Source organism: Epargyreus clarus, unplaced genomic scaffold (assembly GCF_041222505.1).
Source record: "Epargyreus clarus isolate Ecla_fem2 unplaced genomic scaffold, WU_Ecla_fem_2.2 ptg000034l, whole genome shotgun sequence".
Lineage (NCBI taxonomy): Eukaryota > Metazoa > Arthropoda > Insecta > Lepidoptera > Hesperiidae > Epargyreus > Epargyreus clarus.
In genome coordinates this window covers 2,396,336-2,416,549 of record NW_027332239.1, presented here as the reverse complement: position 1 = coordinate 2,416,549, position 20,214 = coordinate 2,396,336, and the positions used below count along the sequence as shown (strand labels likewise).

General features: G+C 37.1%; 1 protein-coding gene across 1 annotated transcript in view; it reads right to left on the bottom strand.

The window, feature by feature from the left end:
• LOC140756054 (tRNA dimethylallyltransferase) overlaps window positions 1-20,214 on the bottom strand; it is a 301,945-nt gene that overhangs the window by 148,995 nt on the left and 132,736 nt on the right. The window contains exons 2-3 of the mRNA XM_073091447.1: window positions 18,721-18,858; window positions 16,805-17,229 (exon numbers count right to left, since the gene is read on the bottom strand). Of these exons, the coding sequence (XP_072947548.1) occupies window positions 16,805-17,229; window positions 18,721-18,858 (563 nt within the window). The remainder of the gene's footprint in view (window positions 1-16,804; window positions 17,230-18,720; window positions 18,859-20,214) is intronic.

Genomic DNA, 20,214 nt, shown 5'->3' with positions numbered 1-20,214 from the left:
ATTGCTTGATTTTTACGTTTTGGTAACTTGCATATTGCATAAAATGGAGTTTATATTGAAAAAAATCATAGACAACGATTGATGAGGCTCAGTTTATGCTGTCATGCCTAATGATGTCGTATGATCTTTTTTCTATTTTCTTAGTTATTTATATTTTTATTAGTTTTGAGAAAAGATATTCATATATAATATACCTACACCATTATGCATAGGTATATGTTATGACATTTTTCTCTCTGCCACTTCTAATAGTATTATCGAAACTACCAATGTACATAAATTATAATAACAATCATGCGATATGGGCCAAATTCCTCTGAACTTGGGTCATTCCGAAGCAACGTTTAAACTATATTTAATATAAGTAGATCCCTTGGTTTCCTAGTAAGTAGATCCTTTGGTTCGAAATCGGAGGAATAACCCACACATAGCGTTACAGCAGTGTTAACACTACTATGTTAACATATTCTAGGAAAGTGTTTCTACACTTACACGAGGCGTTCCAACTTAGTTTTATGTCCTAAAAGTTTTAAATATACAGGGTTACTGAAAATTCGATACATTCCCTTGGAGGGGTAAAAGTAGAGCTCATTTGCAATAAGTATTGTCATTAAGTACCCTAGCCGATAGTGATTTGTTTTTGAGATATTCAAGTTTTTGTGCTTTTATTTCTAAATACCGATTTCAGGCAAAAAATAAAATGCTCCTAAGTGAATGTCCTATTTTGATCCTGTTTTTGTGCATAATGACGGGTATTATTGTATCTTTTTCTAACATAGATTTACGAAAATATGTATAGGTACTAACCAAAGCTATAGGACTGTCATAGGTAATGGTCTGAAATAAATAAATAATTATTATTTATAATTGCTCAAAAAATGTTCATAACATTTATCAGATTTTTTGTCAGTTCTTAAATATATTAGACATGACAGTGGCATCTCACGTGACACGACAGGGGTTAAAATCTTGTTAATTTCACATAAAAATTCGGAATACGTTCACACTACCTTAAAACGCCATGGGAATTAATTAGCCTGTTACTAAAGCGATTAAGCTGTTTTAGATTCAAGGACTTCAAAATAATTAACTATGTGATTCGATTAATTATTTACCTATTGTCTATTAAGACATATTTGTTTTGAATTTTAACTGTTTTCCAAGTATATCGATAACGAAAATTGTTTTATCTAGTACAATAGCAACTTTAAAGTTGTTATAACAACATTTACAGCATAACAAACATGATATTGTTAAATAATTGAATTGTAATGCGGTCTGCTCTTAACTTGCTATTAGCGAATCTGTATGAAACTATAATTTAGAGGATTAAGGGCCGATACACATAAAAGCGGTGACACATCGCCAAAACGCCATGACGTACCCTTCGAAAAGCTCAACGCATGATACTGTAATGCAAACGGCGCATTGCGTTGCAGTATCACGCTGAAACGCTTTTCTGTGAGTCTGCCCTAAATCAATTTATGGTCCCGTCATTTAAGATTGACACTCTTCAACGCGGCATAAGTATCAGTGGCAATTCGTCAAATGACATCACTGTTAAAGCATCACGTATAACAGCGGCAACAGCTGTTGAATGGCCCCACTGCGCGCGTTTACAATTGAACACACTTCCTTATTGTTGAGATTACGTCACCTCGGACCAGGACCACTCATCACCATCTCACATGGGAATTAAATGTGGCGATTATGTAGGGCCTTCCGTCCTTAGTAAACTTTAAGTTTGACCAGATGTACACGACAAAAACTAAATATAAAAAATAAATATGGCAATATTTAAGGTGGTAGAAATGTTGTCGAAAGGACGAACAAACAGACATTAAGTGATGTTTTCTATATGTATTAAACAGTATGAAGATAGTATGTAATCAATGACTAACACCACAAACACCACCCGATATGTAATTTATTTATATTTATATAGCTAAGCGTGTAAAATTCGCGCAAGTCACCAAATTGAACGAGTTAATTCATCACCAACTTATCTAATTGTAGCGTTTAATTTGAATAAGTTATTCACTGAAAGTAATAATGGAGTATTACCACAAATACTGTGGTTAAGAAACTCGGCCTCTCAATCGAGGAGTCCGAGGTTCAAATCCCAGGGACGCTCCTCTGATTTTCAAATTATATGCGTATTAGAAATTAATGGTGAAGGAAAACATCGTGAGGAAACCTGCGTACCTGAGACATTTATAAAAAAAATCTTAAGGGTATGTGAAGTCTACCAATACGCACTTGGCCAGCGCGGTGGACTATGGCCTAATTCTTCTCATTCTGTGAGAAGACCCGCAGTGGGACAATAATGGGTTGATGATGATGATGACCTATTTTCATTTTCTTAAAAGGCTCGCATAGAAGTAAATCCGTAGTAATAAAATTACTACTTACAAGAAGTATTTGGAAGATCGTATTTTAAGGTAGAACCCTCTGTGGTTTAACTCCGGCGGCACAACCGCCACACTTATTTCTACCTTATAATAGCAGTCTTAAGCGCATTAAGTTGCGTTCTGGTTTGAAGGGTGTGGTAAGGGAGACATACTTTTCTGCGGCCGACCTCAGATAGGACTTATTTTATCTAAGGTTAGTTACAGAGGTCCATGTGTAGCAGTAGCCACTTATTATCAGGTGGACTTCATGCTGGTCTGACACTTCTGGTACCAAGATGGCCGAATGAGTATTGGTCGATCGAGGAGGTACCACGGTCATGCCATCGTTTTTTGCGTTTCGCTGCAAGGGGGAATAGCAGGTAGAAGGGTAGAAGGTATATTTCAGTTGAATTATATATAGGCGACCATTTTAGTCCTTAGCAGTGTCAACGCACAAAAATATTATTGGGTGGCATATATTCCATTCCTTTAGAAGAACCGAAAACAAATGTTACTTCATATTCATACATATTAAACATCATTAAAAAAAACTGCAGTTACGGTAAATGAATAACAAGTTACACATTCGTATAATGCATATGACGGCTTTCCACGACGACGACGACAGACAACGGAAAATGGAAATCCACCGATCGCGCCAAGGCCTTTCCAATGGTGCGTAACGGTCTGTCAGTCGATACGAAACCATTTTCTCATTCTTAAATGAAAAGTGAGAGATCACGTCACCTTTAAGCTTATAGATTGGCGGTCTAACCAACGCATCGTTACAGACATTTTTGCACTACGACGACGCATGAGACAAATCTTTCCGCATTGTGTCCGTCCGAGATATCACTGACCGTGGGAAGCCAGAATAACACATAAATTAGATACATAAAAACACACGCATCGAAATTACACCCTTCCGTCTGTCTTCAGTTAAAATTAACGCTGATTCATAAACTAAATTAACCAAATTATTCGAGTGCAGTGCGTTACATGTTTTTGAAGCGTTTATCCACAAAAAAGACGTTTTTTGAATAACTGTTGCGTAAATTTGATCGTATGCTTTGATAAAACATTGAACCATCATTTAATGCAGGCATTCAGTTTATTATACAAGCTCGTTATAAAATTAACACGCTCTGTAAACACAATGTAAAATATTCGGTGTATGTTAAATATTTCTTTAAAATCTATCTCTACATCCGTTTAAAACGAAAATCGTTGAGCGCTGTTATGTTCCGGTTTAAAGGGTGTGGTATAGTTATGTGAGGCGTTGGAACTTAGTCCTCAGGAGTAACACACTACGTCCGTGATCTATCTCGGTAGGATTTCTTCTATTTGCGGTTCATCATCAACCGTTTACATCCCACCGCTGGGCACGAGTCTCCTCTCGGAATGATAAGGATTAGGCCATTGGAGATCAGAGGTGTGTGCCTGGGTTTTGATGCTCGGAACCCTCGATTAAGAGGCCGAGTTTCTTAACCACTAGGCTATCACTGCTATTTGCGGTTGATTACAAGGAACTCTTACATACTCGTTTACTATTTACGCATATTTGTTACAAAAATGAACCTCAAAAACTGGATGACTAATGTGGAACGCCTCGTATAAAAGTCTCTTGTCATAAGTGGTTAGACCACCGCGAAGTGTTCTACCATCTTCGATTTCGACACATTAAATGTAAAACATTAAAAGAAACCAGTTATAAATACTTTGACAATATTACCAGCATCAAACCAGTCTTAAGTAGGAACGGCTGAGAAATTTAAAGCGACTTGATTTTTAGGGTTCCGTAAGTATAAAAACGGAACACCGCTACGCAACGCACCGCTACGCAACGCTTAACACATACATAAATAAATAAAATTTCTCAAGACATCAGCGCAATTACAAAATGTTTGACGTCGCCTTTTTCACACTTTAATCGATAGGCTTTAAGCTATCCTGAATGGCCAAATTTGAGTATAAGAAATAGCGAAATCTTTATACTGGCTATTTATATATATAATATGAGAAAAATGAAACCTTAAGATCTGATTGAAGAATCTGATTTGACTGCGTAAAACTATGTAATTTTTATCACTTTTCCGCCACAAAATTATGACTGGGTCAAATCTGGCCAATTTCCATTGGTGACACGGAATCCCTCCATGTGCAAGTTCGGCTCATACCTTGCCAATATTAAAGTTACATTGACAGCAGACTGTCCCGACGTGGCTAGGCGTGGCGGATGCCATTTTTGGTGGTACGGAACCCTCCATGTGCAAGTTCGACTCGAACCAGGCCAATTATACAAGTTACATCAACAGCAGACTATGCGTCACCACTAGACCCGTCCCGATGTGGCGTGGCATGGCGGATGCCATTTTTGGTGGTACGGAACCCTCCATGTGCAAGTTCGACTCGCACCTGGCCATATATAAAAGTTACATCGACAGCAGACTATGCGTTGCCACTAGACCCGTCCCGATGTGGCGTGGCGTGGCGGATGCCATTTTTGGTGGTACGGAACCCTCCATGTGCAAGTTCGACTCGCACCTGGCCATATATAAAAGTTACATCGACAGCAGACTACGCGTCGCCACTAGACCCGTCCCGACGTGGCGTGGCGTGGCGGATGCCATTTTTGGTAGTACGGAACCCTCCATGTGCAAGTTGGACTCGCACCTGGCCAATTATACAAGTTACATCGACAGTAGACTATGCATCGCCACTAGACCCGTCCCGACGTGGCGTGGTGGATGCCACTTTTGGTAGTACGGAACCCTCCATGTGCAAGTTGGACTCGCACCTGGCCAATTATACAAGTTACATCGACAGTAGACTATGCATCGCCACTAGACCCGTCCCGACGTGGCGTGGTGGATGCCACTTTTGGTGGTACGGAACCCTCCATGTGCAAGTTCGACTCGCACCAATTATACAAGTTACATCGACAGCAGACTATGCGTCGCCACTAGACCCGTCCCGACGTGGCGTGACGTGGCGGATGCCATTTTTGCCCAATTTATTGCCATTCCGTATCGCGGCGAACCTCGGAGCGCGGCGTCATTCGCGCTCGATGGCAAAAAACGGATACTAATGTTAGGGTTGTTCAGATTAAAATGATGTTAACTAAACGGAAACTATAAATATATGATTTTACACTAATGTTATAGCGGAATTGAAACATTTTGATATATAAGTATTCACAAACGAGTAAATAAACGGAAACGATCACATTAACATATTGATGTCGTTAAATATCTTTTTAAATACTTTTTATTTAAAATATTTTCTAGATATAAAATATTCCTATATGCCAATTCAGTCATCAAGGCAAGCAAAAACAGGCAACACGCCTAGTATTGCGTATTAATATAGCGGAATAACTTTAGCCAAAATTGGCTGGATGTGAAATACCCATTTAATTTTTAAGTGCTGGGATCTCTCTTGGGAAAATCAAATGGGTTCTAAACATCTGTTTTGAATATACTACACCACGCATCCCCGATGCAATGGAGAAATACAGTTTAACGGTATAACTAAAACCAGCGCACATATTTGTAATATGTATCTAACATAACAAAATACTAGAATGTGGCAACCCTGACCGCTCCGCCACTCTTATCTCTTGGCAGCGGAGAATCACTAATATGTTTACGGGACCGTGCTCATACTTTTCGACTTACAAAAATTGTCCTCATACGTTTTGTGCAAAAATGTAGGAAGATCGTAATTTATTCTATCTTTATGCTGGTAATTGAAATATTTATACCAATTGGTTTAGAGATAAGCAATGATGGGCACGCCCGAGATTTGCATGGGTGACCTTTAGTGGTTGACCGTTGCAGGTGGCGCGCTTCCGTCCTCCGAAAAACACGTTAGCCCATTGATCCCGGCTATTATCGGTTTGAAAGGTACCCTACGTCAATTCGAATGACGAAAAAAGTCATACATGTAAAAAATATAAGTCGAAAAAAGAAGCACATAGCATGTTTGTCGAATTTGACCTCGTTACCTAATAATTCATATTTCGACCCCTCCTACGTATAATATCTTGACTGCAAAATGACAACTTTACAGAAGAGAGTTTCAAAGTTTCGAATATGCTAAAATGCGAATAAAATCTGCAAATCTGCAGGTATATCTATGAAATTTGGTGTATATATATTTATTTTATACGCTTTATAATGTTACTTGTGTCGATAAAACACATTAAATAAGGCAATTTATGCAATAAAAACGAAAATATACTTTTGTGGTTTACGATATTATACGTAGGAGGGGTCGATTTTTCAATTGTTTAAAATTCGATATTGAAAACACGAACCTAATTTAAAATGTAATAAGGGTCAAAAATAATACAACAAAAACATTCGTAACGCCACTAACCTAAAATTTTAACATAATGTATGCAACAAGACGAATAATATTTGAAATTTTAACAAAATTAATTTTAAGAAAAAAATTCGGTCCATGACATAAGAACCTATGCCACAATTTAATACTTAATATAATTTAAATATATACGGCGATATTTAATTAACAATGAAACGTAATCTTCAAACGTAGAATAAAAGTGAGGTCTTGGAATAATTGTATTGTCGTCCAAACTACATATACTTGCGAAATTACATTTAAATACGGAAATTACAAGTAGGTTCAAATTTGCTCTGTGCGAAAATGTAAGGATATTATAGATTAAACTGCAAACTGTTAAGTTTGTTTATAATATATCTAGTAGTAGCAGACGAGCATGCAGTCCATCTATGGTAATTGGCTCCTGCCGCCCGTGGACATCTGTAATCAACCCCAGATAGGATTAGATATTACTACCTGAGGTCGGCCACAGATGCGCCGCTACCCCTGAGGACTAAGCTGAATCATCTCGGAAAAGTATATCTCCCTTACCACACCGTGCTGTGGTGCTGTGCAGCTGTGTTACGCTTAACACTGCTGTTACGAGGCAGAAATAGCTTAAGTGTTGTAGAATTCAGGATTGTAGAGTGCATTAGGGAGAGACACTTAAACCATGAATGTCGACTTACACATCCGAGGCCTCCAATGAGCTCAGGTCTTTTTTCAGAATGAGAGGGGTTAGGCAATAGTCTATCACGCTTCCCAAATGCGAATTACGAATTGAATTTAAACAACACTCAGGCGTGTCTCACGATATTATCTTAACCGTTATTGTAAGGGATAATTAATTTCAAATTATCTATACATTACTGAAAAATCACAGGTGCCTGAGATTCGAACCTCAGACCTCCCGACCCTTTCAACCACTAGTCCATCACTGTTTTTATGCAATATGCATGTACAATGTACACTACACTTAAATAAAAAGGTTCCTCTTAACCCCACTGTCCCTAACCTATCGAAAATTGAGGCGTTACCAATTTGAAAAAGATCATAACAACGACCTCCATAATCTTGATTATCATAGAAATGGTGAATGTATTTATGTATGTCCTTTCATATTTTGTTGTACCTTTTGGTACTCTGTTTGCTTATATTACCGTAAATATTTTTCATATACATATTTATTCCTATCGTTTCGTACCCTATAACCTTACCGCACCTTTAAAAGCCGTCGTTTCGTGCGAATTACGGTTATGTCCATTGCTGAAGAGTTTCACTAAAACAGATTATTAAACAGTTTATGCCTTGTGATTGGAATTCGGCCTCTCAATTGATGGGTCCTAGATACAAATCCCAGACCTCTGATTTTTAAAGTTATGTGCGCATCAGAAATAAATTATTACTTGCCCAACGGCGAAAGAAAACAGCAGTGATAGCCTAGTGGTTAAGAAACGCGGACTCTCGATCGAGGGGTCCGAGGTTCAAATCCCAGGCACGCACCTCTGATTTTCAAATTTATGTGCGTATTAGAAATTAATTATCACTTGCTTAAACGGTGAAGGAAAACATCGTGAGGAAACCTGCATACCTGAGAGATTTATAAAAAAAAAAAAAAAATCTTAAAGGTATGTGAAGTCTACCAATACGCACTTGGCCAGCGCGGTGGACTATGGCCTAATCCTTCTCATTCTGAGAGGAGACCCGTGCCCAGCAGTGGGACAATAATGGGTTGATGATGATGATGATGATGATGAAAGAAAACAACGTGATGAAATTTACACGCTGAGAGTACATGAAAAAAAGTTCTAGAAGGTATATGAAGTATACCTACCATAACCTACCATACTATTCATACTTGATCTACGGGGTGAACTATGTTTTAAGCCCCTATCAAACTGAGAGGAGACAACGGCCCAGCAGTGAGACTGTAATGTGTTGATGACGTATGACATTACAATTAAAAATTATAAACTTTGCCGTGACATTTTTTTTATAATAGTCATTATTCTAAATTTATGCACATTAAATATATATAAAATTCTAGTGTCACAATGTTAGTTACGGTACTCCTCCGAATCGGATTTACCGATTTTCACCAAATTTTATATGCATATTTAGTAGGTCTGAGAATCGGCTACTATCTATTTTTCATACCCCTAAGTGATAAGCGTTGTTCACCCTTAACATTTTTTTATATAAATGGCAACACAACGTTTGCCGGGGCAGCTAGTAAAATATAAAAAATAAAAATGATAAATAATAAACGTAGCCTTTGTTAGTTAAAAGTTTCTATTTCTCTCTCTTTATAACTACATATCCAATTTAACGTGCCATTGAACACAGGCAAATTAAACTTCGATACTCTAGTTTTTCTACACAAACGTTATAGGGTTTGTAGGGAAACGAGGTCATGGTACGTACTATCATTACGGAACTCGATTGAAGGTCGCTCAGTGAGAAAAAACGGGGCGATATGAGCAAATATTTACACACAGTAATATGACGATTCCTTACATATCCTACGCTAGTTTCGTGTGAGAATTGCGTATCCAAATATGTTTATAATATTACTCGTCCGTTGGAGACTTATAAAACTAAAATTTTATTATGAATAGATATTCTCATATGCTCGTCTGCTACTCCTATATCATAAAAAAGTGGTAGCGTCGAACATGGACATCTGTAATCAACCGTATATGAGATTAGATAACTAAGGTTGGTTACAAATGCCACCCTTGAAGACTAAATCGGAACGCCTCGGATAAGTATGTCTCCGTTACCCTTCAAACTGGAATACAACAGCGCTAAATACAATCCATTATTTATCCGTACTCTTCCGAAACGGCTCTACCGATTTTTACCAAATATATACATATTCAGTAGGTCTGAGAATCGGCTACTATCTATTTTTCATACCCCTAAGTGATAAGGGTTGTACACCCTTAACATTTTTTATTTATATGGGAGCACAACGTTTGCCGGGTCAGCTAGTAAGGTAACACTTTCAACACGATGCGCAGGAGTGACGTGCGAAGTCGTGTGCGAAGCTCGTATAGCAAACTACGTACCGACTACATAATATATGTTTAGCACACAAATGTGTTGAAGGGTCTGTCTGTGTGGTAATCGAGTGATAAATAATTCGGGGTTTATCGGGGGCCATGTTCGCGATATACTGTAGGGTGGCCATAGCGTCCGTGCAGACTGGGAGACGCTGGACTGCTTAACCGGAATAGCTTCTGAGTGACTAATCAAATTAGGTTGAATACTGTTACTTTGTTCAGCTGTTGTATACCGTCGTCGTCGTCATCGTCATCAACCCATTATTGTCGCATTGTTGAGCAGGGGTCTCCTCTCAGAATGAGAAGGATTATGCTATAGTCCACCGCGCTGGCCAAGTGCGTATTGGTAGACTTCACATAACTTTGAGATTTTTTTTTAAATAAACCTTGTTGTGCAGTTTTCCTCACGATGTTTTTCTTCACCGTTTAAAACAAGTGATAATTAATTTCTAATACGCACATAACTTTGAAAAATCAGAGTTGCGTGCCTAGGATTTGAACCTCGGACCCCTCGTTCGAGAGGCCTAGTTTCTAAACCATTGGGCTATCACTGCTTTTAACCTATCCCCAACGTGTAGTTTACCGCGTAATTGGAATAGCGTCTATACACTTCAGGTTGACTAATCAAATTTGGTTACTAATACTATAATTTTGTTATTTATTAGTTATAGTTATGTCGACTAACTTACATATAAGGCCGTCGTCGCCTCAATAGAAGTGGTGTTTGTGATCGGCTTCAAACAGAACCCCAGTTTCATATATTTCAAATGTCCGCATATGACCGCATGCTCCCGCATCAGATTTTATTCTTTTACTTTTGCTGGCGAAATTGTATATTTTTAATAAATTGGTGTGATCGATTTATATTTTTTTAATTATAAAATAATAATTCACTAACAAAATATTAATCCAGAAATAATGGAAAAAAATAAAATAAAATAATTCTGTTACACTAATTAACACTATCACCACATATTGTAATTACAGAATGATATTATGTGTTACCATATCACGACAACATTATGCTTACACGAAATAAAATATTGACATGTAGAGCGAATCGTTCAAGTGCCATCCATATCAGACGCGATACGAAAAAGAACGTCCGTCCCGAAAATTCGCAAATCGGCCGTGGTAACCCTAACACAAGTGTCGGATAGTAACGCCAAGGTCACCCTACGCACACAGCGAAGCGTCTACGAAATCCTTGGCAGCGGTCGAAGACCCGCGGAAGTCCGGGCGGCCAGCGTAACCTGACCCGCCGACATTCGGTTGGGAATTCGTCATGTTATTAACTGATATGCGTTTTATGGTTAAAGGAATAGACTGGAAAGATAATGTAAGTCGACGATTTACGACCGTTATTAATAATCGACGAATTTGTCTTAGAATTTGTCAATTTTTGCCTGAATTGTATTGTTAAATTTTGAACCGCACTAGGCAAGATTTGCTTAAGATTGATGTTTGGATGTTGCTATTGCCAAGCGATTACACTATCGGTCCCGACAGAGTTCCGGAATCGATACCCGGTCAAGACATAAAATTGTAAATTAATTTAGATTTATTTTCGGGGTTGGGTGTCTGAATCGTCTTTATCCATCATAAGGCAGATCATAATGTAAGACTATGAGGGTAATTTATAAATTACTTCTGTGTTACAACAATAGTGTTAAATGCTGCTTTGTTCTAGTTTAACCGCAGAGACTGTCAAAGAATTCTAACATAGCATCCAGTTAACTAGACGTGGTCTAAAGGTGGTAGAATTCTTCGTAGGCAGTTCTGGGTGTGGAAAGTCATTCTACGAGATATTAGAAGATAGATTATACAAGGCGTTCTAAATTAGTCGTCAAGGATATGAAAGCATCTGTAGCCCATCTCAGGTAATCTCTGTACTCTTATCCTATTTGGAGTTGAGTTTGCTACCTGCCATCAAATGGTCTGCATGCTCAATTGCTACTTCCATATTATGCAAACGTGAATGGCTGGTGCCATTGGTGGCAACCCTTTTAACCCGGATGCGGAGGGTAATGTTATTCGATGGTATTAATGCATGTGCGTGTATGTCTTATTTGGCACACCCTACAACAAACAACGATTTTTAACTTGACGAATTTTAACATATGAGGTATAACATATGTTATTGGATTCATCTACGTTGTGGGAGTGACTTAGAATATATTACCCGCTTTAACACATATGCGACAAGTAAGGGACATATAATATTTTTATATAATAGTTATATTTCAAAAAACCGAAAACCCATCCAAATTGGATCAGTATTTTTTGAGTAAATCGCGGACATACAAATTTACCTACATACATACATACATACGTAATGGTTGAATGCAGCACCTCCTTTTGAAGTCTGTTAAAGATTATATAAGACAGACCGTCTAAAATAATAACAATACATAATTATGCTAATGGTAACATATATGTTAGTGTTAGTTTGTCTTTTATCCGCCAATGTTTGTCTGTATGTCTTATCTGCATTTGTTTTTTCTGAGGTCACATCCAATGGCCTTCAATTCAATTTGTATGATTATGTAGATCACGTGAACCGACGAAACCAATGTTGCTGTGTGGACGACTTACGATACCACTGATAACTATATTAAATATTATTACCCGCGAGTTGTGTCACGCGGTTTCACTCGCGTTTCAGTGTATACAATAGAGAGATTTGGTTCGAGGTTCCAATCCAAGGTACATACCGCTGATTTTTCATAGCTATGTGCGTATTAGAAATTATCCATACCGTGAGGAAACCAGCACACCTGAGAGTTAAAAAAAACTCAACTTAAAAAAAGTTAATATAGAGAGAGAGGAGAGTAAAAAAAATGTTACAGATAAACAATAAAATAAAACCTTCAATGCGATCACATTTTTGAATGAACGTATCATACTGAAAATGTTATACATATTTTAATTACTTTAAATGCAGCTACAGAATGAATATAATCTTTATAATCACTATCTATAATGTTAGATGTTATTGTATATGGATACACCTACATCTATTTATTATATACACCTATATAATAAGTATAAATATATTTTTTTAATATTCTGAGAACAGGATTCGTGGTTATAACCAATTTATTTCCGTATCGAATAATAGGCAGAATTCCGGAAAATAACACATTAAATAGGCAAAACGAAATCGAAACTGGTAAATCAAGAAGCGCCATTTAGATCTACCTGCTTACTATATTTAGCTATTAATGGGGCCAGATTGAGTCTAATTTACTAGCTAAAACAGTGACGAAATAGACAAAATAAAAAACGGGGAAAATGTATAAGTAAACTTCTTTTCCGTATACAAATTGTAAGAACGGGACAACGAACAAATTAACACTCCATATACGAGTATAAAAAATACTAAAAATAAAAATAACTTTAAAATAAAGGGCGGTCCCCATTCAAGAAACCACCTTTTCGGTCTATTTAATCAACTACATGTTTTATAAATACCTAATATTAAATATCTTACGGTAGTACGGAACCCACCGAGTGATTTTTCTTGGAAAACGTTAAAATAATTGATAGGTTTGTCACTAATAAAAGTAAAAAGTATAAATATGTAGTACCAAGAGTAAAAGTTGAATCATAGGGCAAGCAACTTTGACTTCATTCAAAAGTATGGGTAATCAATTAATAGTCTTTCATTGTTGAAATGGCATGGCGTTGCAAAATTTTAAATTTGCTTTATCATATTCATCATAAAAATTTACGTAAATGTCATAGTATTTAAATCATCAGATTATGTTTGAACAAAGGACACCTACAAAACCAGTAACGTCTGCGACTGGAATCGAACCCGGAAATATTTGATATTGACACAAATTAAGCATTTCTTAATAAAATATGTAGATATTTGTAAATTCACATCGATGAAACTACGTTATAAACTTTTATTTTTACGATGTACATAAAAATGTCTGTGATTTTTTACAAATTTAGTAACAGGTCATATAGAAACATTAATTAAATATTATTATTTGCAAAATATACAATATGTTCAAAAATAAATATTAAAATGTTATCCTAAAAATCATCCTCTTTAAATATAAGTATTGCTGTCATCTATAGGTATTCCCTCCACAGTTCGACTCCGAAGGCACCAGCGCCTCCGCTATTCTCACAAATACTAGTACGGGACAGACGTTTCGAAAAGGCATTTTATCTCTGTCTTCAAATCTTTATCCATGATCGACGTTTTTTTTTATAATATAAGAGTAGCAGACGAGCATTAGATATTCCTACCTGAGGTCGGCCACAGATGCGGACAAAGCTGGAACGCCTCGGAAAAGTCTGTCTCCCTTACCACACCCCTCAAACCGGAACACAGCAGCGCCTAACACTGCTGTTATTAGGTAGAAATAGGTGTGGCGGTTGTGCCGCCGGAGTCGAACCACAAAGAGTTCTACCAACTTCGACCTCAGTGAGGACTCAATCTCTTCAATGTCATAACACTAACCTGTTGGTTAATCTATACATCGACATAGAACATTTTAACATACTTACAAACGGTATGAAACTCGCAATCGGAAGCAGATTTTAAGTTTTGTGATAACCATATGTTACCGGAACCTTCGAAAAACCGATGTACACAGCTTAACAAGAAACATTTAGGATCATTAAATGTGGCAATATAAACTCGATGGAGTAACTTGTTGAATATGGCCGACAATAAACTTGGGAACACATTCTAGTTCTTGTGTCGTCGCGATAAAGGCGGCGGACATGTAGGTACCAAGAAACGAGAATAAGGAGTCTTATCCACAATCCGTACAGACATCCGCGACATCGCATTGCATTAAGTAGTGTTTAATTTTAGTTGTAAGCACAGGAAGGAAAAAGAGACAAGTGGAATGTAGAGAAAAAGTAAAACAGCTGTGAAGCTTTTACAAAAAATCAGTAATTGACTCTGTGAAATGCAAAACAACAGTAAAAATTGTTTATGATATTAAATAACAGTCATATTGCTTATCGGTACGATTTGAAAAGAAAAAATATATTTCTTCCTTTTTTCTCAAATAAGCTTTGGAAAAGATCGAAATAATTTTGAATAAACCTTTAAGGCAACGTAGAAGTACCTATTATGACACATTAGAATTTCCTTTAACGTACACGTGAATGTATTTATTGTATTGTGTATTGAGATATTGATTGTGTTTATCATAATAAGATATTTATTATACGTAACAATAGTAAAATTTATACAGCACTATTATTTTTAATAAAATCGTTTTTCGTTAACGGAAAAACGAAACCGGAAAAGTTTTCGTTATCCGGTTAACCGTTTCGTTAAACGTTTTAGTTCAAGTGCACATAGAGCTTTATAGCATAAGCGGGCGTCATCTCATTCATAAAACTGGTATCAATGAATTGTTTGCGACGACCTCTACAACAGATTTCGTTTACTATTTTTATACATATAATATTTTATTTTACATCTTTTTGATTAACTCGCTTTAGGTTTTGCCTGTACGCAAAACAATTTTACTCTACCTTCCCGATGAGGTTGAGACACGTTTTTTAACTCAAATTATTAGGTACGTACTAAAATATAACTTTTATGAAGTATAATTCATTATAGATTTCTTTGAGAATTTTCTCATAGTTTGTTGTTTAGTTTGTAGTATTAAACATGGTAGAACCCTCTGTGGTTCGACTACGGCGCCACGGTGCCTCAGACAACAATGTTAAACGCTGTTCTGATTTGAAGCCATTTTGAAGTGTGTGGTAAGGCATAAATAGGTACTTATTTGAGGTATTCCAACTTACTCTGTAGGGGTAGTATATATCTTTGGCCAATCTCAGGTAGGAGTCGTTCAGATGTTCACTGGCGGCAGTAGCCACTTACCATCAGGTAGACTGCATGCTCGTTTGCTATATCAATATTACTCGTATTATTATTTAGTTTTTACGAAAAAACTACGATCAAATTTCATTTTCAACACACACTAAAAAGTGGCGCTGGCGGAAATTTTGCAATCTTTCAATACAACAACATAGTATAATAATTTCACAATGTTATTATTAGTATCTATTGTCACAATAAATGTTGACGTGCTTACATAGAGGACAATGAACTTTCATAATAATATTATATTTATTAGGTTCTGAAATAGCCTCTGTAGGTTTTCCTCAATTAAAGTAAACACTAAACAGAAACGAAGCTGCTCGAAGCGAGATGGGTGGAACTTAGTAAGCCCTATTTTAATGAAAATCCATGGGCATTAGCCAGCCGGGCTTTTTAATGAAGAGTAGGCATCGTTGCACAGACATTTTTAGCATCCAAGTCAACGTCGAGCTCTTCTTTAGGATTCCGTACCCAATGGGTAAAAACGGAACCCTATTGCTACGACTTCGCTGTCTGTCCGTCTGTCACAGGGCTATATCTCCGGAACCGTAATAGATAGACACATTAAATTTTCACAGAGGATGCATAACGGTGGCCGCTATAACAACAAATACTTAAAATAAAATAAAGTTGAATATTAAAGGGGGTCTCCATAGAACAAACCGATATTTTTCGATCTAACTCTAAAGCCGTACTAAGAAGACGGTTGAAATTTTTATAATACGTTTAACTGGTATTATAACTGGTATTATAATACAAATAAGAACCATAAACCATATTTTAATATAGTTATTTTAATTTTATTGTACGTTGTTTAGGTTGGTATTATTCATCATCACCCCAACGCCATCTATTTTTGTGTTATATAACTAAGTATTATTGAAAATAATAAAATGAATGAAAATAAGTAAAAAATTGTGAATATTTGTTGGTACGGAAGCCTCCATGTGCGAGTTCGACTCGTATTTGTGTACTTGAAATATTTACCTTTTTTGGAAACCCCATCACGCGTTAATGTTACTTTCATTAGATTAAGATTATAATTTACTCGTATAACAATAAACACACAAAAATAATTGGTTTTTGAAATCTCTTTGTTCAAATCCTGAAACAATAAAAGTGAAGTTACTTACCTTAAAACTTTTCGCCTATTATTTGGATGTAGCCTCGAAGCCATAGTTGGATCGATTGCCTTCAATCGCGCGTGTATTTCCTCGTTAGTAAAATCCTTTTCATGGTCTATATCATCTTTTAGTTGTTCTTTACTTATTGACTTTATTTCAGTTTCATTAACTTGTTCTTTCAAGTCTTCACAAGATGGAGCTTCAGTTCTAGATTCTTCGTTATTATTAGTACCACACACATCTTTCTGTCTTTTTGCCTCAAGTTCATCTTTATCATTGTCATCTATATCCCGTTTCCTTTTACATTTGTCCCAAAGTAAATCCTCAGTGTCACGGGACTCTTCCACTAATATTTTGTACACAATAGATTCTATGTAATAGTTCGTGCCACCCACAATTATTGGTATTTTTCCGTGTGTCGTTAATTGTTCTATCTGAATGTTGTCGCTGAGGAAAAAATGTACAGGAAAATTTTCGTGTTACATACTAGAATAAATTTAAATGTTACACATGTAATTATCTTAAATAGTAAACGAGGCTTGTAGATTTAGATCAGGGGCCTTTTATTACACACGAAACATAAGCGGCTTATGTGGTGAACGACCAGTAAGAACGGCTAAAATGTCTTACCTTACCGGACGTATTAAGGTTTGTTATTCAATTAGTACATTTGGATTTATGGGTTCGGAGGGCAGAGAAGGGTCTACAAATTGTGACAGGAAAGGGGAATAGGGGTCATAAGCTTTTTGGTGTCAGGCCTGATTAAACATATATTTAAAAGATTGGAAGTATGTGACATGTAAGAAAGGTTTCACTTAAAACGATAAAGTTGTATGTAAGGGTAGGGTAGGAACAGTTGCTATGAGTTACTCCTTAAAGAAAAAAAAAACAAAAGTAGTAGAACATATACGAAATAATATAGGTAATGTTAAATTAAAAGAGGTTTAGGTGATGCCACAATCTTTTGCGACTCCAAACTTTGTAATGTCCTAAACTTTTAAAGTAAATCTACTCAATAAATTAAATTCGTTTTGACTAACAATGCTCAAATTTAACTTAGTAACAGTATGAACTACTGTTACCATGGAGTTACCTGGCAACTACCACCTATTGTCAAATCGTAACAACTGTGTTTGCACAGCAGTTGGATTGCTCTAGTGTAGGAATGTAATGTTGTATGTTAGAATTAATGGAGCATTGTTAAGGAAACTGTTTACTCAAATGTTAAGGAAAATGTGTTAGGTTATTATACTTGTCGTTATGTCGTGAATTGGACTAGAAGGGCCGCTGGTATTTTAGATCTTCTGTTTCTGATGTTACAAAGTAATGACGCTTTAAATTATAATCACTAAGGCTCTTCTCCCACATAGATATTTACAAGCTACGCGGTTGAGACGCGAACCAAAGATCGCCTACTGATGCTACTCTATTTATTTGTATCTTTTATATTTATGAGGTACCCCCCTATGCTGTTGGAGCGACACGGTGTTATGTGGGATTCTTACCGCGCTAAAACCCCCCGATGGCCGTCCTCGGCGCTGCGTTGTGGACTTAGGGATCTCCTAGGGATGGAACCGGAGTCCTCTAAGCACGTTGCCCATCGGGCTCCGCCCAGGTGAGTAGGTTCGTCCCACCGTCTCGTGTATACAACGGCATGCGGCCACACATGCCGCCTTCCTTCCGGGGTCGCTGGCCAGGTGGTTCTAGCTTCCACTCGTGCCACCCACCACCCCGAAATTTCTCTTTTAGTCGTCTCTGATGACAGGCATAAGCCCTATTCTGGTCCCGGAACTATAGGGACAATTCATTCTTACCTATGGATCGCGTCTCAGTAGCGTAGCTTACAAATATCTCTGTGGAAAAAGGGCCGAATAGGTAACTGCCATCTTGTTCTACAATCCAAAAGTTAATTTAATAAAGGATACGATCCTAAGAGCTCTGTTCCTGAAGTCCACGACCGTGAACATCTGGTGCGGCTCTAAGATGTCCAGCAAGTGGTGTTTCACCAACTCCCGTTCCTTCAACGTCGCCTTCGCGTTCACCACGTCCAACCCCTTATATATCTGTAACAATGGGATTAATTCTCCTAAGTGATTCGATTACAGCAGAATTTTAGATGTTTGTAAGATCTGAGATTAAAAACCTTAGATACCGATGCATTTTTAGAATGAATAACTATGAATATTTCATGCAACATTAAGGAATACTAAATGGTTAAAAAGAAGAATTGTAAAATTTAGGTTCATTAATAAATTTTGAAATTTAGGATACTTGAAATTTAAGGAACTTTATGTACATGGAATTCGTAACATAACAAAGTCCATCGCACTCAAATGAACACAGAATGCGTTCTAAATTGCTAAAGCAATTCTATAGATTATCAAGTTCATTCTTTCGATTTAGTAGTTTTACGCCGGCGAGGGTTTCTGTTCTCGTTAAAAACTCGGTTCAATAAAGCCATTTTTTGACAATTGATGCTCACTGAGGCCTATTCAAAGAAAAGCCGACCAACAATGGTCAACAAAACGGCGCTTGACAAGCGTATAAGGAACAACGTGGCATAGACGTTGACGTCAAAAGGAGAATTCCCTTTAAACAAGTCAATGTGACAATTATGCAAATGCAAGTAAAACGTATGAAATATATGTAACAGGGACGCAGCTAGGAGCTTGAAGAGCAAGTGAATAATGCCAGTGGCAGCCATTTTGAATATTCATAGATCGCGGCTATAGAAATTAAAGGTAAGATTAAGTAAGAATATTAATTAGGGCGTACGGAAAGTGGGGCAGATATTTTAAGGCTGAACGATTCCATTGAGGGTGTGGAAAGTTTTGTGTGGTGACCTATATTCCTACGACTCTTAATGATCGGTTATAAATTATAATCCACCAAATCCAGTATAAGTTTTGAAGGTGGTAGAACCCTTTGTGGTTCGACTTCATCGCCACACCTATTTCTACCTAATAATAGCAGTGCTAGGCGCTGCTGTGTTCCGGTTTGAAGGATGTGGTAAGGGAGACTTTTCCAAGGCGTTCCAGCTTAGTCCTCAGGGGTAGCGGCGCATCTGTGGCCGACCTCAGATAGGAATATCTGGGGTTGATTACAGATGTCCATGGGCGGCAGTAATCACTTACCATCAGGTGGACTGCATGCTCCTCTGCTACTCTTATATTATAAAAAAAAAAGTTCTATAGGTGACCGACCGCTAGTGGCTAAATTTCGTCTCTTACAGTGGCGCTCCCGTATTTACGAGGGGACGTTAATCCGTCGGTCCCAGTTGTTTTCATTGCATATCTTGGAGGATATATAAACGATTTGAAAACTGCCAATAACGTTACTATTTTATTATACTACCCTGCACCTTATCCGTTTTCTATGAAAATATATGTAAAAATCGTTTCAGCAGTTTATAAGATCCT